Source organism: Dromiciops gliroides, chromosome 4 (genome assembly GCF_019393635.1).
Source record: "Dromiciops gliroides isolate mDroGli1 chromosome 4, mDroGli1.pri, whole genome shotgun sequence".
In the NCBI taxonomy this organism is placed as follows: domain Eukaryota; kingdom Metazoa; phylum Chordata; class Mammalia; order Microbiotheria; family Microbiotheriidae; genus Dromiciops; species Dromiciops gliroides.
The window spans coordinates 93,706,790-93,725,448 of record NC_057864.1 but is presented as its reverse complement, the minus strand read 5'-3'; the positions used below and the strand labels follow the sequence as shown (position 1 = coordinate 93,725,448).

At 35.8% G+C, this 18,659-nt stretch overlaps 1 protein-coding gene across 3 annotated transcripts; it reads right to left on the bottom strand.

The window, feature by feature from the left end:
• Positions 1-4,917: 4,917 nt before the first annotated feature.
• LOC122753110 (complement factor H-related protein 3-like) lies at positions 4,918-17,593 on the bottom strand. Of its 3 annotated transcripts, XM_044000233.1 has the most exons (6): positions 17,455-17,593; positions 17,021-17,198; positions 14,493-14,681; positions 9,313-9,495; positions 7,049-7,263; positions 4,922-5,793 (listed from the first exon to the last, which is right to left on the bottom strand). In XM_044000233.1, the coding sequence occupies exons 2-5, from the start codon at positions 17,148-17,150 to the stop codon at positions 7,067-7,069; spliced, it is 699 nt and encodes a 232-aa protein (XP_043856168.1). In that variant the 5' UTR covers positions 17,151-17,198; positions 17,455-17,593; the 3' UTR covers positions 4,922-5,793; positions 7,049-7,066. The 3 variants fall into 3 exon arrangements, with proteins under 3 accessions (XP_043856167.1, XP_043856169.1, XP_043856168.1); XM_044000232.1 differs by having other exon boundaries at positions 4,918-7,263; XM_044000234.1 differs by having other exon boundaries at positions 4,920-7,263; positions 17,024-17,198.
• Between the last annotated feature and the right edge of the window lie 1,066 nt (positions 17,594-18,659).

Below are 18,659 nucleotides of genomic sequence, written 5' to 3'. Positions count from 1 at the left end.
ATCAACTGTGCTACCTAGCTGTGCCCCCCATGCCCCCACTGCCAATGATTGCTTTAATGTTTGTTCTCTTCATTGGTGGCAAATTCACCTTTTTCATTTTTGATACTTGAAATTTACATTTTTTCTTTTTAAAAAGTAGATTAGCCAATGGTTTAATCTACCTCATTTCCCTCATAAAATCAGTTCCTAGATTTATTTATTATTTCAATGGTTTTCTTATTGTCATTTTTATTAACCTAACCTTTGGTTTTCAGAATTTCCAATTTGGTGCTTAATTGGGAATTTTTAATATGTTCTTTTTCTACTTTTTAAAGTTGTGTGCCCAATTCATTAATCTGTTCTTTCTCTATTTTGTTAATCTAAGCAATTAGAGATATAAATTTCCCCGAACCTACCACTTTGGCTATGTCCAATACATTTTGGTATGTTGTTTCATTGATGTAATTTTTAAAAATGAAATTATTGATTATTTCTATGATTTGTTCTTTGACCTATTTATTCTTTAAAATTAGATTAATTAGTTTTGAATTAGTTTTAATCTAGCTTTTCAATACCTTTTATTGATTGTAATTTTTGTTGCATTATGATTTGAAAAAGCATGCATTTAAAATTTCTGAATTTCTACAATGGAGTTTGAAGTTTTTAATGCCCTAATATATAGTCACTTTTTGTGGAGGTTACATGTACTGGTGAGGGAAAAAAGGTCTATCCTTTTCTGTTCCCACTTAATTTTCTCCAGAAGTTTGTCATATATAACTTTTATAAGATTCCATTCATACCCATAACCTCATTCTTGTTTAGTTTGTGGTTAGATTTATCTAGTTCTAAGAAGGGAAAGTTGAGGTCCTCCACTAGTATAGTTTTGCTGTCTACTTCTTCGTGGAACACAGTTAACTTCTCCTTTTAGAAAGTGGATGCTGGGGGCAGTTAGGTGGTGCAGTGGACAAAGCACTGGCCCTGGATTCAGGAATGCTTGAATTCAAATCTGGCCTCAGACACTTGACACTAACTAGCTGTGTGACCCTGGGCAAGTCATTTAACCCCCATTGCCCTGCAAACAAAAAAAAAAAGAGAAAAGAAAAAGAAAAAGAAAGTGGATGCTATACTATTCAGTGGATATATGTTTAGTACTGATATTACTTCATCGTCTATGGTACCTTTTATCAAGATAAAGTTTCCTTCCTTATCTTTTTTAATTAGTTTAATTTTTTTGCTTTTGCTTTTTCTGAGACAATGATACTCCTGCTTTTTTTTTTTTTTTCAAACCTCACCTGAACCATAATGGATTCTGTTCCAGCCCCTTTCCTTTATTCTGTGTAATTTTGTCTGCTTCAAGAGTGTGTGTATGTGCGTGTGTGTTTTTTAAAAAAAATATGGTTTTTAATCCACTCTGTGATTCATTCATGCTTTATGTGGTAGAGTCCATCTCATTCATATTCAGAGTTATGATTGTTAACTGTGTATTTCCTTCCATCCTCTTTTTCTCCTGTTTTCCCTTTTCTTTCTCTCCTTTTTCTCCTTTCCCTCCTCACTAGTGTTTTGCCTCTGACCACCACCTCCCCCATTTTGCCCTTCCTTTTGTCAGTTGCATCCCCTTTTAGTGAAACCCTTTATTCTTACCTGTGGGGTAAAATACATTTCTATACCCAATTGATTGAGTGTGTTATTTCATTTTTTAGCCTGTTGCAATTACAGTAAGGTTCAAGTGATGTCGACCACACATGCTCCCATCTTCTCCTCCAATGTTATATTTTTCATTTGTTTGTTTTTGCAAGGCAATGAGGGTTAAGTAACTTGTCCAGGGTCACACAGCTAGTAAGTGTCAAGTGTGTGAAACTGGATTTGAACTCAGGTCCTCCTGAATCCAGGGCTGGTACTTTATCCACTGTGCCACCTAGCCACCTCTTCATATGAGATTATTTACCCTATTCCACCTTGTCCTTCCTTTTGCTTCCACTATAATCTTTTTCACTACTTAATTTTTTTTCATATCATCACCTCAGTGCCTTATATCCACACACTCTGTTTATATATAGTCCTTGTAACTAAACTAATAGCTTGCCTGGTTCTGCTCTAAGGGGCTGTGTGTGTGTGTAGGTGTGGCAAGTGCTGCATGATGCTTGTATGCCAGTGTCTTAGAGATTATTTGGTGTTGTACTGAAGGTTGGTCTGGTATTGGCTGTTTGCCTGATGTTGTTCTGAGGCACATAGAAGAGCCTGGTGCTGATATCAGGTTGTCCACCTGGTACTATGTTAAGGTACATGGGGGAATCTTATACTGTTCTGGGACTTCCCTGGTATTATAATGAGACTTGGGCTCTGGTAGGGCTGGGAGAGGCTAGTGCCACATGGTAGCTCAGAGGTCTGTTTTGGCAGCTCTGTGTTGTATTGTTATGGGCTGGGGGAAAGGGGGATGAGACAGGACTGCATGGGAGATGGCTAGAAGCTCAGTAGCTGTAGCAAAAGTGCATGGTGCATTCGTAACTGACCTGGATTGGGGCACAGTGCCTCCTGCTGTCGTGTCTTTCTTACTTAATTTTCAAAGTCCTTTTTGAGCTCTTCTCTGGCCTGATACCAATTCATATTTTTCTTGGAAGCTTTGGATATATGAGCTTTGACTTTGTTATCTTCTTCTGAGGGGATATTTTGATCTTCCTTGTTACCATAGAAACTGTCTGTGGTCAGCATTTTTTTCTGTTTGCTCATTTTCCCAGCCCATTTCTTGACTTTTAACTCTTTGTTAAAGTGAGGCACTGCTTCCAGGGTGGAGGGCTTACTGTCCCAAGCTTCAGGGGGTTTGTTAATCTGTTTTCAGAGATACTTCTAGGTATTTGTAATTTTTTTGTTCTTCCAGGTGTTATGATTTAAGGTGAGATATGTTTACCACTCTCCTGGCCTGTGTTCTGGTCAGCAAGCAACCACAAGCCTACTTTTCTGTCCTGGAAGTATGAACATAGTCCTGCTTCATTGTGACTCCAAGCTCTTGTGTGCTTGTGCTTATCTCCCTGCCTGGGACTGCCACCCAGGACTGTGACCTGGATCCAAGCATGGGCAAAACAACAGAGTCCTGCCTCAATGCTAGCAAAGAAATCCCTGTAATCTCCTTCTGGCCAATTTTTTGAACACCTTACTGTCTGTAGGCTGAGTTCCAGAAGAAGTTGCTGCTGCTGCTGCTGATTCAGAGGCTCACAAAGTCTACTCCTGGTTTGCTGGGGCTGGGGCCTGGGGGCTGGGTCTGTGCTAGGGTTGGGTCACCACTGGTGAGGTCTGTGCTGGGCTGTGCTCCACTCTCACCCTGGTACAACAGATCTTTCTTGCTGACCTTCTAAGTTCTAAGTCTATGGTTTTCTTTTTACCTTGTTTGTTCTTGAGCTCTTCTTCAGCTATAGATTTGAATGGTAATGCTTTTTCATGCTATTACCCATTCTTATTCTTTCCTTTTTTCCTTCCTACCCATTTACTGTAGTTGGCATTTCTAACATCTTAAATACAAGGTGTGGCATTGGCATTAGGTGATCAGGCACATACCCGATCTTATTGGAACGTCCTTTTTCTTTTCTCTTTTATATATATACTAAGTAATGGTCCATTTATTTGTCTGCTTCCTAGTTGTTGTTTTTTTCAACCATGTTTTTTTGTTTCCATTTTGTCAAATATGTTTTCTGCATCTGTTGATATGATCATGTATTTTATTATGGTTACAGTCTTTCTTATAATATACTAACTCTGAAATCCTGCTATAAACCCAGTCTGATCATAATGTATAATTATTCTTATATGTCAACATTTCTTATTTCTTAATATTTTATTTAAGTGTTACATAAATGGTCTTTAAAGATATTAGTCCAAAATTTTCTTTCTCTGTTTGCCTTTACCCTGGTTTAGGTGTCAAGACCATATTTGTATCATGGGAAGATAATCAAAGTATGTCTTCATTTATTAGTGACACAAGCATTTTGCACAATATAAAAATTAATTATTCATTTAATATTTGCTTACTTTTTTGAATATTTAATTCTTTTCTTCATAGACCTCTACTCTTTTAAGTTTACTTATAGCTGGATCAGTTTTTTCTGATAGTAGATTATTTAAAGAATCTATTTCTTTTGTTAATTTGTGTATTTATTTTCCAGAAATATTTAACCACTGCCTCTAAGTTAAAAGTCAGTTTTACCTTATATTTGGGGAAACAGTTTCTGTTAATTGCCTTTATTTTTCTTCAATTGTGAGTTCTTCTATTTCATTTTCGATATGAACAATTTGCTTTTCCTCTCTTTTTAAAAAATACATCAGATTAGTTTGAAAAAGTGTTCCTCATTTTACCCATCAATTAAATGCTTTTTTTAACTTTCATCAACTTTATTATACTCTTTTTGATTTTAACAATTTCTACTTTATTGATTAGTTGTGGCTTTAAAATTTGTTGTAGTTTTATTTTTTTTAAGTGAATGTCTAATGTGATGATTTGTTATTTGTACTCTTTTTTTGGATTAAAGCATTTAGGAAATATAAAATTTCTGCTAAGGCCATGTTAACTGTATCTTATATGTTTCCTTTGTTACCACATAATTACTATTTTATAACAAAGGATTGTATTATTTTATCATTCATTTTTAACCTATTAGTCCTTTGGAATTAAGTTTCTCATGTATTTGGCAATATATAGTTTTTATAATGGTATCATTTCCAGATAACAGGTATATAAACTACATTCTGTTCTCATTTAGTACTTTCCAAAATGTCATCTTTGGTTGCATTTGTCTACAGCTCCACTACTCCATCTACTTCGCTGCCAGATTTCAACCTAATCTAACAAAATGCTCCTCCCAAGTTAAGTTCATCACCACTGGCCCCCCCCCCCGCCCTGCACCAATATTCTCCCCATTATGCTAATTCAAGCATTGACAGGCACAGCCTCCTTCAGCGACCTCTATCCTCTGATTTGATGGGTGGGGGGTAGAGTAATAAACTCTAACCAATATCTTCTTTAGATAGGGCAGAAACTAAATTTTTGCTCATTCAACTCGGCCTCTGCTCTTCTGCCTGCTTTCAGCTCTCCTGGAAAGATGTCCCCATGTTGGGTAGTCTCTGGTTTCCTCCTCCACTCCGCCACCAACCCCTACACCAACAGTTTTCTGCTTATATGTTGCTGGGAATGAAAGAACATTTTCCTAACTTATGTCTTATAGACCCAACACTCTTTCCACTAAAAAACAAAACAAAACAAAACAAAAACAGGGATAATATTGTCTTTTTCTGCAGCACCTCTCTTGGTCTCCATGATTTTCTGAAGATCAAGAACAATTTTCAAAGATAATAAAAGAAAGCTCTGGCCTTTTTAGATACAATGAGCACTTGAATTTTAAGTGTAAGCAAAGGGATTTCAGAAGCTCAGGCATAATTCTCTTCCTCAGAAGACTGCTGATCTTTCCCATTTACTACAGAGCAAACTGCCTGGCAATTACTCCCTGAACATATGAAGAAGGGATGACCACAGGTAGTTAAATAACTCGGTGTTTTCTTAGAGTGAAGGCTTTATTGATACATATTGACTTTCTCTTAACTGTTTCCTAGTTTAGCTTTTGCAATTTAAAAAGTGAACATTTTTAAGTCAAAAGCAAATTGAATAAATTATGGATTGTGTGAATACAACTAAATCAAAGCATTTATCACAAAGGAGAAAGTGGTCAAATAGTACAGATTGAGGCTGGGCATTTGTCATAGTTATCATTTCCAAACGGAGGTAAGACATGGCTGACAGCATCATCCTTCATTACATCTATAGCTTAATACCTAAGGAAATAACACCACCAAAAGCAAAAAATTAGTAAGTTGTTCTTCATGAACAACCAAAGTATTTGTATAGAAAAATGGTGGGAAATCCTTTGATGTTGCATTTAAAAAAAAAAAAGAATGTGCAGAAGGTTTTGGAGGGACAGAAGACAATTGTTAGAGTTCAGTGACCAATCCTCAACTACAGAAGAAGTTTCTATAACTACAAGGTCTCAAATGGTCCTATAAAGTTTGGGAGAAAAGAGATTCCAATTGGTTCCCTTGCTTTTCTATCTGTTCTATACCATTGTTTCTCTAACTGGGTCTCCACATATTGATAGAGAACCAAGGAAGCTCTGAAAATAGTGCTGAGAATATTGTTGTCAATTCCCTTATTCACTTCTGTCTGTCTAAGACTTCTCTTTTCCTTCACATGCCCCAGTACAGTAGCTCCATTCCCTACCGGGGTTTGGAGAGTTTAATAAACACAACTGAAAATCTGTATATGGTGGTAGTTCATCTGTCCCTGAAATATTTTAAAATTATTTTTAAATTTTTCATTATATAATAACACCAGTAGGAACCACATAAACTAAACATTTTATTTTGTATAAAGATGTCCTTAAAAGAGGACAATGAACAGGAGTTTGAAGTGATATTTTTAGGTGCCATTAAAAAAAAAAAGAACTCCTGGAGCCATCTCCAGTCACCCTGATAATATATCTTGCCACTGGACCCAAATGGTTCCAGGGGAGAGAGTGAGGGTGGTGACCTTACATGCCCTTCCTCACTTAAATTAAATTCATTGCAAGTCCTGACATCTGTTATGGTCCTCTTTGGGAATGAAGGACAAACAACAACATTAACAGTTAGGTACCAGAAAAGGAAGGAGTCATTATCTTTTAGTGAACAAAGAGATTTTTGATCAATTGCTAATGAAAATGAAATATACATGGTATCACAATACCTTGTAAAACCCAATTCATGTCGTCATATAATGACGATTCATTAAGGTTAATTTTTTTTTTTTGATGGTGGTGGTGGTGGTGGAAGTTGGGGGAAGGTTTTCAATCTCTTGTCCTAGAGATTTTGAAGAGTAAGTCAAAAAATAATATCTTTTGGATGGTTCTTCTGTGGTATACTTAGAAGTGAACTAAGTGAGTTTCTTATCTTTTCATCCTGATGATGACATTTAAATGTGTTAACAGTAACAAGAATTTCACAAAATAGGAATGGAATTCACATCAGAAAATCTCAGGATTAGTATAAAACTCACCATAGTGAAAAAGTTCTGTTATATACATTTGGGATAATTGATTTTCCCTTCTACACATGTTGCTCTTAATGGAGGTGATCTTGGAGCTAAACGATATCCCCAACGACAAGTAAATTCCATCTCTTGTCCTGTTCTTACATAAAGTCTGTCATCATTTCTCCGTCTAAGTTCTATATTATTTTTTGACATCATTTCTTTTGATGCTATACATGCCTCTGAAAGATGAAAAGAATCTATGTTACAATTGATAATAAGTGCATACAAATTTATGTTATCCAAAATAATTGGGAATAAAAGTCATTATTTCTTCAGTGAAAATATAACTCATTTTCTCCTGTTCTATACACAATGCTGAATAATAAGATACTAAATTTTAAGTAATTACACATGATCAGAGCTCTAACCAGTCTGGGTGGGGCTTTTTTTTTCCTGGCCCCAACATTTAGTAGAAGATATGCTTACTTTCTACAGCTTTGCAGTGACTACCATCCTTGTGCTTTTCAGCCCATACCCAAATTAGGGTTGAAAAAAATGGCAGGGTATTAGGCACTTTTTTTGTTATTGAGTGGTTTAATTCACACCCAACTCTTCATGACTCCATTTGGGGTTTTCCTGGCAATGACATTGGAGTTGTTTGCCTTTTCTTTCTCCAGCTCATTTTAGAGATGAGGAAAGTGAAACAAACAAGATTAAGTTACTTGCTCATGGTTATACATCAAGTAAGTGCCTGAGGCTGGATTTGAAATTGGGTCTTTCTGACTCTAGGCCCAGAGCTCTGTCCACTACACCACCTAGCTGCTAGTGTTGTAGTTAAGCTACTTAAAACATGTTTCTTGATTGTTGGATTGAGAATTTTGGGAAGGCAGAAAAGGCAACAGCTCACTCTCTTTCTGTGTTTCATAATGTACTTCTTAGAACTTCCCTGCCTGTGTTTCATCCCTAACCCATACTTCACCAATCTGAATGTTTCATAAACTCAGCATTAAATTTCCAAGAGATACATAAAAACTATAGGCACAACTAACCTTAAGAATTATACAATAATTATAATGTGAATCATTGTCAAAAATAGAGATAGCAAAATTACCAGAAGTAATAACAAGATTTAATATAATACCAATAAAAATATTAAGGGGCTATTCAAATGATTAGATGAAAGGATAAAAAAATTCTGTATAAGAACAAATGAAGAAGAATGTTAATTCAGAGTATGAAAAAAGAAAATAATTATATTCCCAGCTACCATTATACAGTAAATAATTAATTTCATTAAATAATTTTGTACTCGATAAAAACAAAAAATTGATAGTTGGAACAGAAAAGCTCATCTATATTTAGAGATGTATTACAATTTCATATTTTTTTTGGAAAAGTTATATAATGTCTTGAAGAAAAATTGTATCAGACATACAAATCATATTCTATACCCTGCACCGGGTGTATAAATATCACCAATGTATAGTGCCTTGAATAAACTCTTTTTGTCCCTTTTACTTGATTAGGTCCTTTCATAGCCTAACATAAATATATTAGAATTTCAGTATTTATGATGTCCGTGCTGATTGTCCAATAATCAATGGGAAGAAGGAATTCAGTGGTAATAGAATCATAGTCAGAATGAACCTAAGAGAACACCTATTCTCAGCCAAATATGTTGTAATAATTTTCTTCATAAAAACTTTGAGAAGTGGTCATATGGCTTCCTCAGGAATTGCCTGTTCCAAAGCCTGTCTTTTGGGGACAAGAAAATCAGTTTTGAAAATCAAATACAAATAGGTCAGCTTTGAATTTCCCAAAGTACATTAAAACTGTACCAAGTATCATAGACATTGTTCTGTGCAAAAGTTAAAATGGATAGAAAATGGCATAAGGGGGAGTTAATTTCTTCTCTATTTTCTAATGTGGAAAATGAGGAAGAGTTCTTCTTGAGTAGAAGGGAAAGGAAACACATAATTTATTTTACTCTTAAATTACTATTGCCAACAAGAAGGGCATGACCAAGTTGGAGTGAATAGCTTAAGATATACAATTAGTCATGTAATAACAAAAACAATTCTTTAATTGCGGCATATTAGAGACATTAATCATGGCAACCAACATGGGTATCAAACACTCCTTAGAGGTTTACATTGAAGCCTGTTTTGTTTATTGAGTTTTATTTACCTAGAGTACTATCCTCTGACATTGTAAGTATAAACACCAACTGATCCTATCCTTTATTAGTGACATTTTCCTTATGTACTAAGAGTCTATTCACCACATACCTAAGCATGTTGGTTCCTTTGTCCATAATCCATTTCTGCATGTCACAATTGGGGAACCCTGTAGCACATAAAATTGTTGACATCTGTACTCCACTGTTGATCCTGGAGCATATTCAGGTGACAGGAAGTTGATGGTACCTCCATTGTTAATAGGTGGAGGTGGTCCACATTTTCCTACTTCCTCTGAGGATGGGAGAAAGAATTTTATTGGGGTGAAAAACATAATAGATTTAGGAGACTGACTTAAAACAAGAACTATAAAATTAATAATTGTCCCATCTCCTTCAGTTTCCCAAGGTACTGAAACCTCAAACTCTAACTTGTGTCACAGTGATTTGTTTGGCTCACCCTCCACTCACAGATTATCTGCCCTCAACTTCCACATATTCCTACCACTTCAATTCCATTATACCACATCACCCCCATCTTTTGTAAAGGACTTATGGAGTCAGTCAATCAGTTAGTCAATAAGTATTAATTAAACACCTACTACATGCAAAGTACTGTGCTATGTACAATGCTGGGTAAATGAATAAATAGGGCCATCAGCCAGAAGAAAGAATTCAAGAGGATGAGAATTCTGCTTCATAATAAGAACTAATGAGGCTTCTAGGTGGCACAGTGGTTAGAATGCCAGGCCTGAAGTCAAGAAGACCTGAGATCAAATCTGACCTCAGACACTTACTAGCTGGATGACCTAGGCAAATCATTTAAGCCTGTTTGCCTCAGTTTGAACAGGAGAAGTAATTGGCAAACCATTATCCAGTATCTTTGCCACAAAATCCTATAAAGGTCATGAATATTTGGACTCAAGGAAAAAATGATTAACCAAAATGAAGATTAAAAAAGAGCAAAATACCCATGGGAACTAGTATTGGTATGAGTCTTAGTCTTCTTTTTTTCCAATGCAACCCCTCTGTCTAAATATAAATTGAGGGGCAGCTAAGTGGCGCAGTGAATAGAGCACCAGCCCTGAAGTCAGGAGGACCTGAGTTCAAATGAGGCCTCAGACACTTAACACTTACTAGCTGTGTGACCCTGGGCAAGTCACTTAACCCTAATTGCCCCCCCCCAAAATACACACATACACACACACACACACACACACACACACACACACACACACACACACACTGAGAAGTCTTTTCTGTTTTTTTGCGGGGCAATGGGGGTTAAGTGACTTGCCCAGGGTCACACAGCTAGTAAGTGTCAATTGCCTGAGGATGGATTTGAACTCAGGTCCTCCTGACTCCAGGGCTGGTGCTATATCCACTTCATCACCTAGCTGCCCCACATTGAGAAGTCTTAAAGAGCCCTGAGCATTAACCAATAACAAAGAATGCATGACTTTCATTCCTGTCATGGAGAATGACAATCACAGTGTGATTGTGCTTAGGAAATCTGTTGTGTGTTGTTGGGTTTTTTTTTCCCCTAAAAAGATTCCTCTAAATATTAAAAAAAAAGGACAGATCCAGAATAAGCTGTGTATCATGAAAGCAAGTAAAATTCAAGGATTTGAATCAATTAAGATTTGAATTGCTTGCTAAAGGACTGTTTATCAGAAAGTAGTAAATGAAAGCAAGTCTAGTTTCAAGGCAGGAGAATCAGCCTCCCTAATTAATAACCTAAGTCACCCAGATAATCATAACTTAACTATAAGAAAATAATCACAAAAAATAGAATACATGAAAAGAAATTGGAATAATGATCTTTTAAAATAGAATATTTAAAATAGAATAATGATGTAGGTAGACTCAAAGACAAATACTATGACTTGTTACTGGCCACATATATTATAGCTAGAATTTATATAGCTTTTTGTCTTTTACAAAGCATATTACCTGTTTTCTTTGATCATCACAACAACTCTATGAGGTAAATGCTATTATTATCAAGATTTTACAGATGAGGAAACTGAAACAGTGAGATAAAGGGTCTTGCCCAGATTGAATAAATGCCAACAAAAGAAATTTTTAAAAAATATATTGAGACAGAACATGGTGGATTTAAAAACAGATTTATACAGGTTTCATTGTAATATTTTTAATGTTCATAGACTCATTTCTGAGTAACACATATGATATATAACTATAAGCTAATAATAGCATTTGTTTCTTTTAAACATACCAAACCTTAAACATATAAATAGCAACTATCTAAAGAAGTTGTTAGTAATTCAGTTGTATTGCCCCTGCTCACGACATCTTTGTTAGTTCTAAACTGGAAATGCCCTCATCCTCAATTTACAAGATTCATTGGTGGGAGGGAAAAAGGGGATGGAGGGGAACTGTAATTTTATGGCATAGTTTCCAGTGAGTAAACTACATCTTAACAAAGTAGATCAGCCACTTGGCTTCTGTTTCAAATCTTAAAGTGTATCTTGGGATATAGAGAATCTAAGTGCTTTTTTCAGTCACTGCAACCTATGTTTTGTCGGTGTCAACAAGTTTGGTTTTTTTGGACCAGACTTGTGATTTTACTGGTGTAGAGATTCCTATTGAGAAACTGAATGCTGATTCAATATCTACTCTGATGTTTCTAGTCTCTCAAGGTTTTCTTGGGAGAAGAAGAGGCTAAAAGACTTGCTGAGGCTCATGGTGCCAATATAATTCAGAGGCAGAATTTTAAGCCTAGTCAACCTTCCATGATGATTGACTATCTATATAATAGACCATGCTAATTCATAGTTATAGGGCATGTCAGAAAAAAAAATCACTAACCTTTATAGTTAGACCTTGGCTATTGCAGTCATTTTTACCTCTTTTAGAATGAGATAATGTCTTAAGATGTACCTATGGACTTACACTCAGGTGGTGACCTGAATTTATGCAAAGTTTCCATATCAAGGAAAGCAAAATTTCTTGGGCACAATGAAAAACAAATAAACAAATATAACTTCAGGCCCTTATTTCTTTTTTTTTTCTTTGGTGAGGCAATTGGCATTATGTGACTTGCCAGGGTTACAGAGCTAGTAAGTGTTAAGTGAGGCCAGATTTGAACTCAGGTCCAGGGCCTGTGCTCTATCCACTGTGCCACCTAGCTGCCCCCTTTTTTGTTGTTATTGTTCAGTTGGCATATGTATAGGAGGCACCTTATTAGAGGAGACTTATTTTTTATTTTTGCAGGGCAATGAGGGTTAAGTGACTTGCCCAGAGTCACACAGCTAGTAAATGTCAAGTATCTGAGACCAGATTTGAACTCAGGTCCTCCTGAATCCAGGACCAGTGTTTTATCCACTGTGCCACCTAGCTGCCCCTCCTGGTTTCTTATTTTAATAAGCATATATGCATTCCCCCAAATTATGGCCTTCTAGAATTAGCACTTTCATCAGCTACTGACTTGGCTCAGGCTCTCACTACTTTTTTTCTAGAAAAATGCAATAGTTCCTAAATTGGTCTTTGTGCCTCCAGTGCTTTCTCATTTTGATTCATCCTCCACACAGCTGCCAAAGTAGTTTTCTTGAAGTACACGTTTAGCCATGTCCTTTTTCTAATAAATAACCTTCAGTGGCTCCCTATCACTTCCAAGATCAAATGTAAACTTCTCTGTTTGGCCTTCAAAGCTCTTCCCTGTAGGAACCAAACCTAACTTACCTTTCCATCCAGACTACGTATTGCTCCCTTTCATGCATTTTGTGGTGCAGCCAAACTAGTCTTTTTCCTGAACCTTCTACACAATAGGCCATTTTTTTGTCTACATCTCTTTGTACTTTTGGTCCTTAATGGCTTGACATTCCCTCCTGACCTCTGCCTCATAAGAACTACAGGTTTTCTTTAAGGTTAAGCTCAAATGACATGTTCTTTTTTTTCATTTTTTTTGGCTGGGGCAATGGGGGTTAAGTGACTTGCCCAGGGTCACACAGCTAGTAAGTGCCAAATGTCTGAGGCTAGATTTGAACTCAGGTCCTCCTTAATCCAGGGCCAGTGTTTTATCCACTGTGTCATCTAGCTGCCCCCCTCAAGTGACACTTTCAATGAGTCTTTCCATCTCTTAGCACTTTTCCTATTCAAAATCACCTTTTATCTTTTTTGGAGAGCATTTATCTCTATATGTACATGTCCCCTAATAGGTTATAACCTCTTTGAGGGAAGTTATTGTTTCACGTTTGACTTTGAATCCCCAGCTCTTATGTTTTTGTATCAACTATCACACCATACCACAATAGACAGTAGTGCAAGAAGACTTAGAAGTTTCATCACATGGTATAGGATAGCCCACATACCAAACTTCCACTATTTCTTCCCAGGTTGTGTCTCTTTGATACAGCCTCCCTCCCAATAGTTCCCATGTTTGCTGTGAGGATGTAGCTGTTTATCCTCGGTATCTTTTACCAACTAGTCATAGGTTTTTTTCTGCTAGAGAAACACAGAATATATCTCTCTCTTCTACATGAGAATCTTTCAAATATCAGAATACAGTAACCACATCCTTCTTTGGTTCTTTCTTCTATGAGCTAAAGACATTCAGATCCTTCAAGTGTTCTTTTTTTGACATAATTTGAATATTCTTCAGCATCCTACTCACTCTCCTTTGGATATACACTCACTTTTCACTAGTCCTTTAAAAATGTGGTGATCAGAACTAATCACAATATTTGGAATTCAGTCTTCCTGGCAAAGTCCCTTGTCACTACCTTGATCTGGGTACTACTACACATGTTTAATATTGCAATATTTTTTCCTATAATAGAGCATTGAGTTACAACCAAAACATAGTTTACTATAATTTAGTAGGTCTGTTTAAACTTATGTTACTTAATTTCTGTAAAAAAGATCACAGTTTATGTGTCAATTCCTTTGATCTGAATCCATTATAGAGTGCAGTGAACTAGTCTTAGAGTCAAAATGAGCTAACATCAAATCCTGCCTTAAATACCTTCTAGCTGTTTGGCCTTGGACAAGTCACTTGATCATCTGTGTTGTTACTCAACTGTAAAAGAAGGACATTGGACCCATTCTATACAGTTCTTTTCATCTCTGAATCTTCTATCTTTAAAGGTTCCTGTAATCTTTAAATATCTGACTGAATGAAAGATTAACAAACTGCCAGAAAACACAATTATCATTCTTATATGACCTACCTATTTTTGTATCTCTTATCTTACTTTTGTCTTTTCTACCTTTTGAATATTCTCATTTTACAACCATTTCTAATGCACATCAACAAAATTGAACATTTACCTGAGATACAGGTTGGGAAATCCATGTGCCCATCCATACATGTCCTCGAATTTGGCTTTGTAAGGGTGTATCCATTAGCACAAGAAAATTCCAGGCTTTGATTATGTAGGATTATGACTCCTTGACTTTGGCCATTGGACAGAACTAGCTTTTTCTCTTCTAGCTGTTGCCTTGTGATAGTACATGGCACTAAAAGAAAAGAAAAACCAAAAACATGAAAAATGGGTTGCATTTCCTTAGAAACCTTAAAGTTGGCCCATATTATAGAAGTGATGTAGAGAAAGAGCTTTCCTTGGTTCCCACCCCCACATTTCACCTGAATTCACAGGAGGAAATTGTTTAAAGAAATTTCCACAAAATCTAAGAATGTAGAAATTTGAATGAATCTTAGATAAGATTTAACAGAATCCTCATAGTCTAAAGAAAAGTAAACCAAGGTCCTAAATGTTAGGTGACTTTCCTCACATTATAGTTAATAAATGGGACATTCAGTATTTACCTCTACATGTAAGATTAGCCTCTGGACAAGAGTTGTTGATTATCATTCTACACAGAAATGATAAAATAAAAACTCTGTAGTTAATATTCTATTAATATGGAATTTGTAATAATTTTACCTGAACACAGTGGGCCTATTTATCCACTGTAATAGAAGAACTTTTTTCAAAGATAATAGGATGAAAATATTGAAGGGAAATGTTAATGTACTTGAAAGTCTACAGTTGTGTTATACTAACTTCATGAGTTTTTCTCTATCAAAGTGTTTCCCTGCCAGGTTACTATAAGGGTGTGCCGCTCCACCATAGCTTTCAAGTGTTTTACTTGGAGAATGTGATCTGGGCTTAGAAGAATAACATACTATAATTTGTTATCAATATATTTAATAATCTTTAACATGTTTTAGTTACATGTCTTTGCATCATCGTCATGTAAATGGTTGTTATATTTAAGATTCCAAAGTGCCATTATTATGAATGAATGGCTGGTTCTATAAATGCCACACTCAATGTGAATGTATTGCTTTATGAGTGACAGGTTTGTAAAAAGAAAACACATTGGATGGGGGCTCAAGAGCTAGAATGCTGAGTAGGGAAAATGTATCTACTTCTCCTCAAGAGAAGAGTCACTACTCCTTGGACATAGAGAGTGTTTAAATGAAATCAAATGGTGGTCTATCTCTGACGTTCCCCCAATATCAGTCTGGTAATGTGCTATAGAAGTGGTCTAATCACTAAATAGAATATTGACAACAACTATACAACATAGAACTTGGGGCCTTACCTCAATCTTCTTGATGTACTCTGGACTTTCTCTAGCATGCCTCAGATACTTCTTTTTCTTAAGAACTCATTATAATCCTGGGATTCGCAAATAAGAAGTAGTTTCTGCCCTTGAGGACCCCTTCTGATTAGATGAATCCTCCTAGAATCTTCATTCAAGGAGAGTTCCCAGGCCTGTCATGTCTTCATTTCTCTCTCAACTGTACTCTGAACTTCTACTTTGCCCACTGGCTGGGTACCTTTACCATACACCACAAGCCTTCGGCTTCCCTTTATATATTATCTTCTAGCAGTGGATCGTGAACTCCTTAAGTTCAGGGACTATCTTTCTTTATACTCTTGTTTGCATTCCTTGTGTTTAGAAATTATCAGATATATATTAAGTTTGTAATAAATGTAAAAAATGTGGAAAAAAAACAACACTTCTCACAAGATTTGGCTTGATACACCAAACTCTTCTATTATTAATAGGTCTGAGTTCCCAGAGACAGATCACCATGTCTAAACTCTGAGTCCTAGTATGTAACCTTGCTGAGAAGAAATATACTTCACTTCCTCATGACTCTTGTTCTTAAGCACCTATCTAATGAGTTATGTGTCCACATTGTATGCAATATTTACACAACTAGTCATTAAATGTAATGACACATTTAGATATTCAATATTAACCACTAATTAATCAAAAAGAAAAAGATTATATTATACTATATATGTACTAGCATATATATTATATGAGTATATATATACACTATATTATACAAAATAATATTGTAGATAATAAAAATAAAAATAAAAATGTAACTCACAGTCAATGGAACTCAGTACAAAACAAACAAAGAAGTCAATCTAAACTACAAGATTTATAATATAAAAAGAAACTTACAGGTTATGTAAAGTCACTGTTTAAGAATTTCTCCTATATAAAACAGAGATTCAACTCAATTGCATGATATCCAAGTTGCCATGATATTATTATTTTTCCAGTTTTATTTGGCCCAACATGCTAGAAAATATGGTAGATTTCCATTTCAAACCCATGGCATTTTGTTACAGTGGAAATATTATTGCTAGGTAAAAAGTGGAGACACAATCACATTTATGTTTATATACAATGAATCTTTGTTCATTCTACTAAAAGTTTCACTGCAGTTTCTTTCCTGCATATTTTCTCAAAGTGTGGGCTAAAGTGTGATCCTTCATTAACTTAACAAACCTCAAAGAGTCAAATCAGTGAAAAATAAATCTTACTACCAGAGCATTTTGGCAGAGGTGTCCAGTTTTTCTCACGACATTCTATCCATTCAGAACCCACTGGGGTAGTGCCAGGAGAGCACTGATACCATACTGTCACCTTCATGATATTCTGCTTTGCCATCATTTACTCTCTCTCCAAAGTCAATGTCAGGTGGCTCTTCACATTTTAGAACTAAAGAAAAGATGTAAAATATATATTTATTCCAAAGGGCTTATGATACCAAGAATTTTTTTTTAAATATTCAAATGGACTCTTGTTACACCATGCCTAAATGTCTTTTATTCTTTGGTTTATATAAGAATATAGAGACCAAAACAGAGTAAGATGTAAATGAACCCATGAAAAAGTATAGTTAACTAATTTCCACACAAACCTAGGGTACCTAGTGATTCTAAGAAATGAACATTCTGTTCTATTTTCAACCTACCTTGTCCCACAGTGTAGGAAGACCATAGGATAAAAGTGATCATGAAATGGTACATCATCATAGTGCTTCCCAAGTGCAAACGACCAAGGTATTTCTGGGTATTTTGCTTTGGCTCCTGTTTTCATTAGCCTTTTTCCAGTCTAGTGTTGTGTTTTGTTTTATATCATCAGGGAAATTCATCATCCTCTCTTTGTAAACATCAAAGTTCACAGAGTCTTGTGCAAAATCAGTCAGCAAAATCTTATCAAGTGTTTTACTGTAATTTCCTGCATTTATTACAGGAATTTTGATTTGGGGAAACCATTTAATAACAGAAAGCTAGAGTACCTCAGCTGTGATGGTTCTGACCACCCCAAATTTGCATTCAATTTTGCAAAGAACTTGAGATATATTATCTCTATTGATCTTCCCAGAAATCCTTTGAAGTAGCTATTATTATTATTCTAATTTTGCAAATGAGGAAATTAAGGTTGGAGGAAGTTACTTGTGACCGCACCCAATACCATTCCATATCCTCTTCCCTTTCACTGCCAAACTTTTTGAAAATGTTGTGCACATGAAACATTTCTTCTTCCTTAGCACCAACTCTATTTTCAACTATTTCAATATGGCTCCACCTCTAAATCACTGGTCAAACTACTCATATATTAATTGAGGCAGAAGTGACACCTCTTTTACATAACCTATGATGATTCAAGGAACTATGTGGTTTTCCTTTTGATTCTACCCACAATAACTAGCAAAGAAGTTGCCATAAAAATCTGAATAGCTGTTAAGAACTTATAAAAACCCTTTTTCTCAAAACAGCTATTTTGATTTGCCACAACAACTATGACCCAGAGAAGCACATTTTACCCATTTTTGCCAGAGAGAGGATACCATTCCTTTGGTGGTCTTCTACCCTCAAAATTCTTTCTCCCTCAAAACCTTCCTGCAAAAGAGGGTGCCCCTTTACATTCATTGAGGATTCCTTGGAAGACCACTCCCCCTTTCCAAGTCACTGTCAGACATATAGATCCTGGTCCCTTTTTGGTTCTATATTTAAGTCTGTCTTATTCTTGGGCAACCTAGGACCCCATATCAGGGGAACATCTTGTTCCAGGAGTCCCTCAAATCTTGAAAAATACTTGAATGCCTCAGAACTACTAACTGAGGCAGGAACGTTTCAAGATTATATTAAATTCTGATGGGGCAAGAATGCCCCT

Coding starts and splice junctions, on each gene's coding strand:
- LOC122753110 (XM_044000232.1), bottom strand. CDS start 17,150: ATGATGGCAAAGCAGAATATCATGAAGGTGACAGTATGGTATCAGTGC. Junction 14,682..17,020: donor TCTGCCAAAATGCTCTGGTA/GTAAGATTTATT, acceptor CTTTTCTTTTAG/TGCCATGTACTATCACAAGG. Junction 9,496..14,492: donor TTTCCCAACCTGTATCTCAG/GTAAATGTTCAA, acceptor TCCCATCCTCAG/AGGAAGTAGGAAAATGTGGA.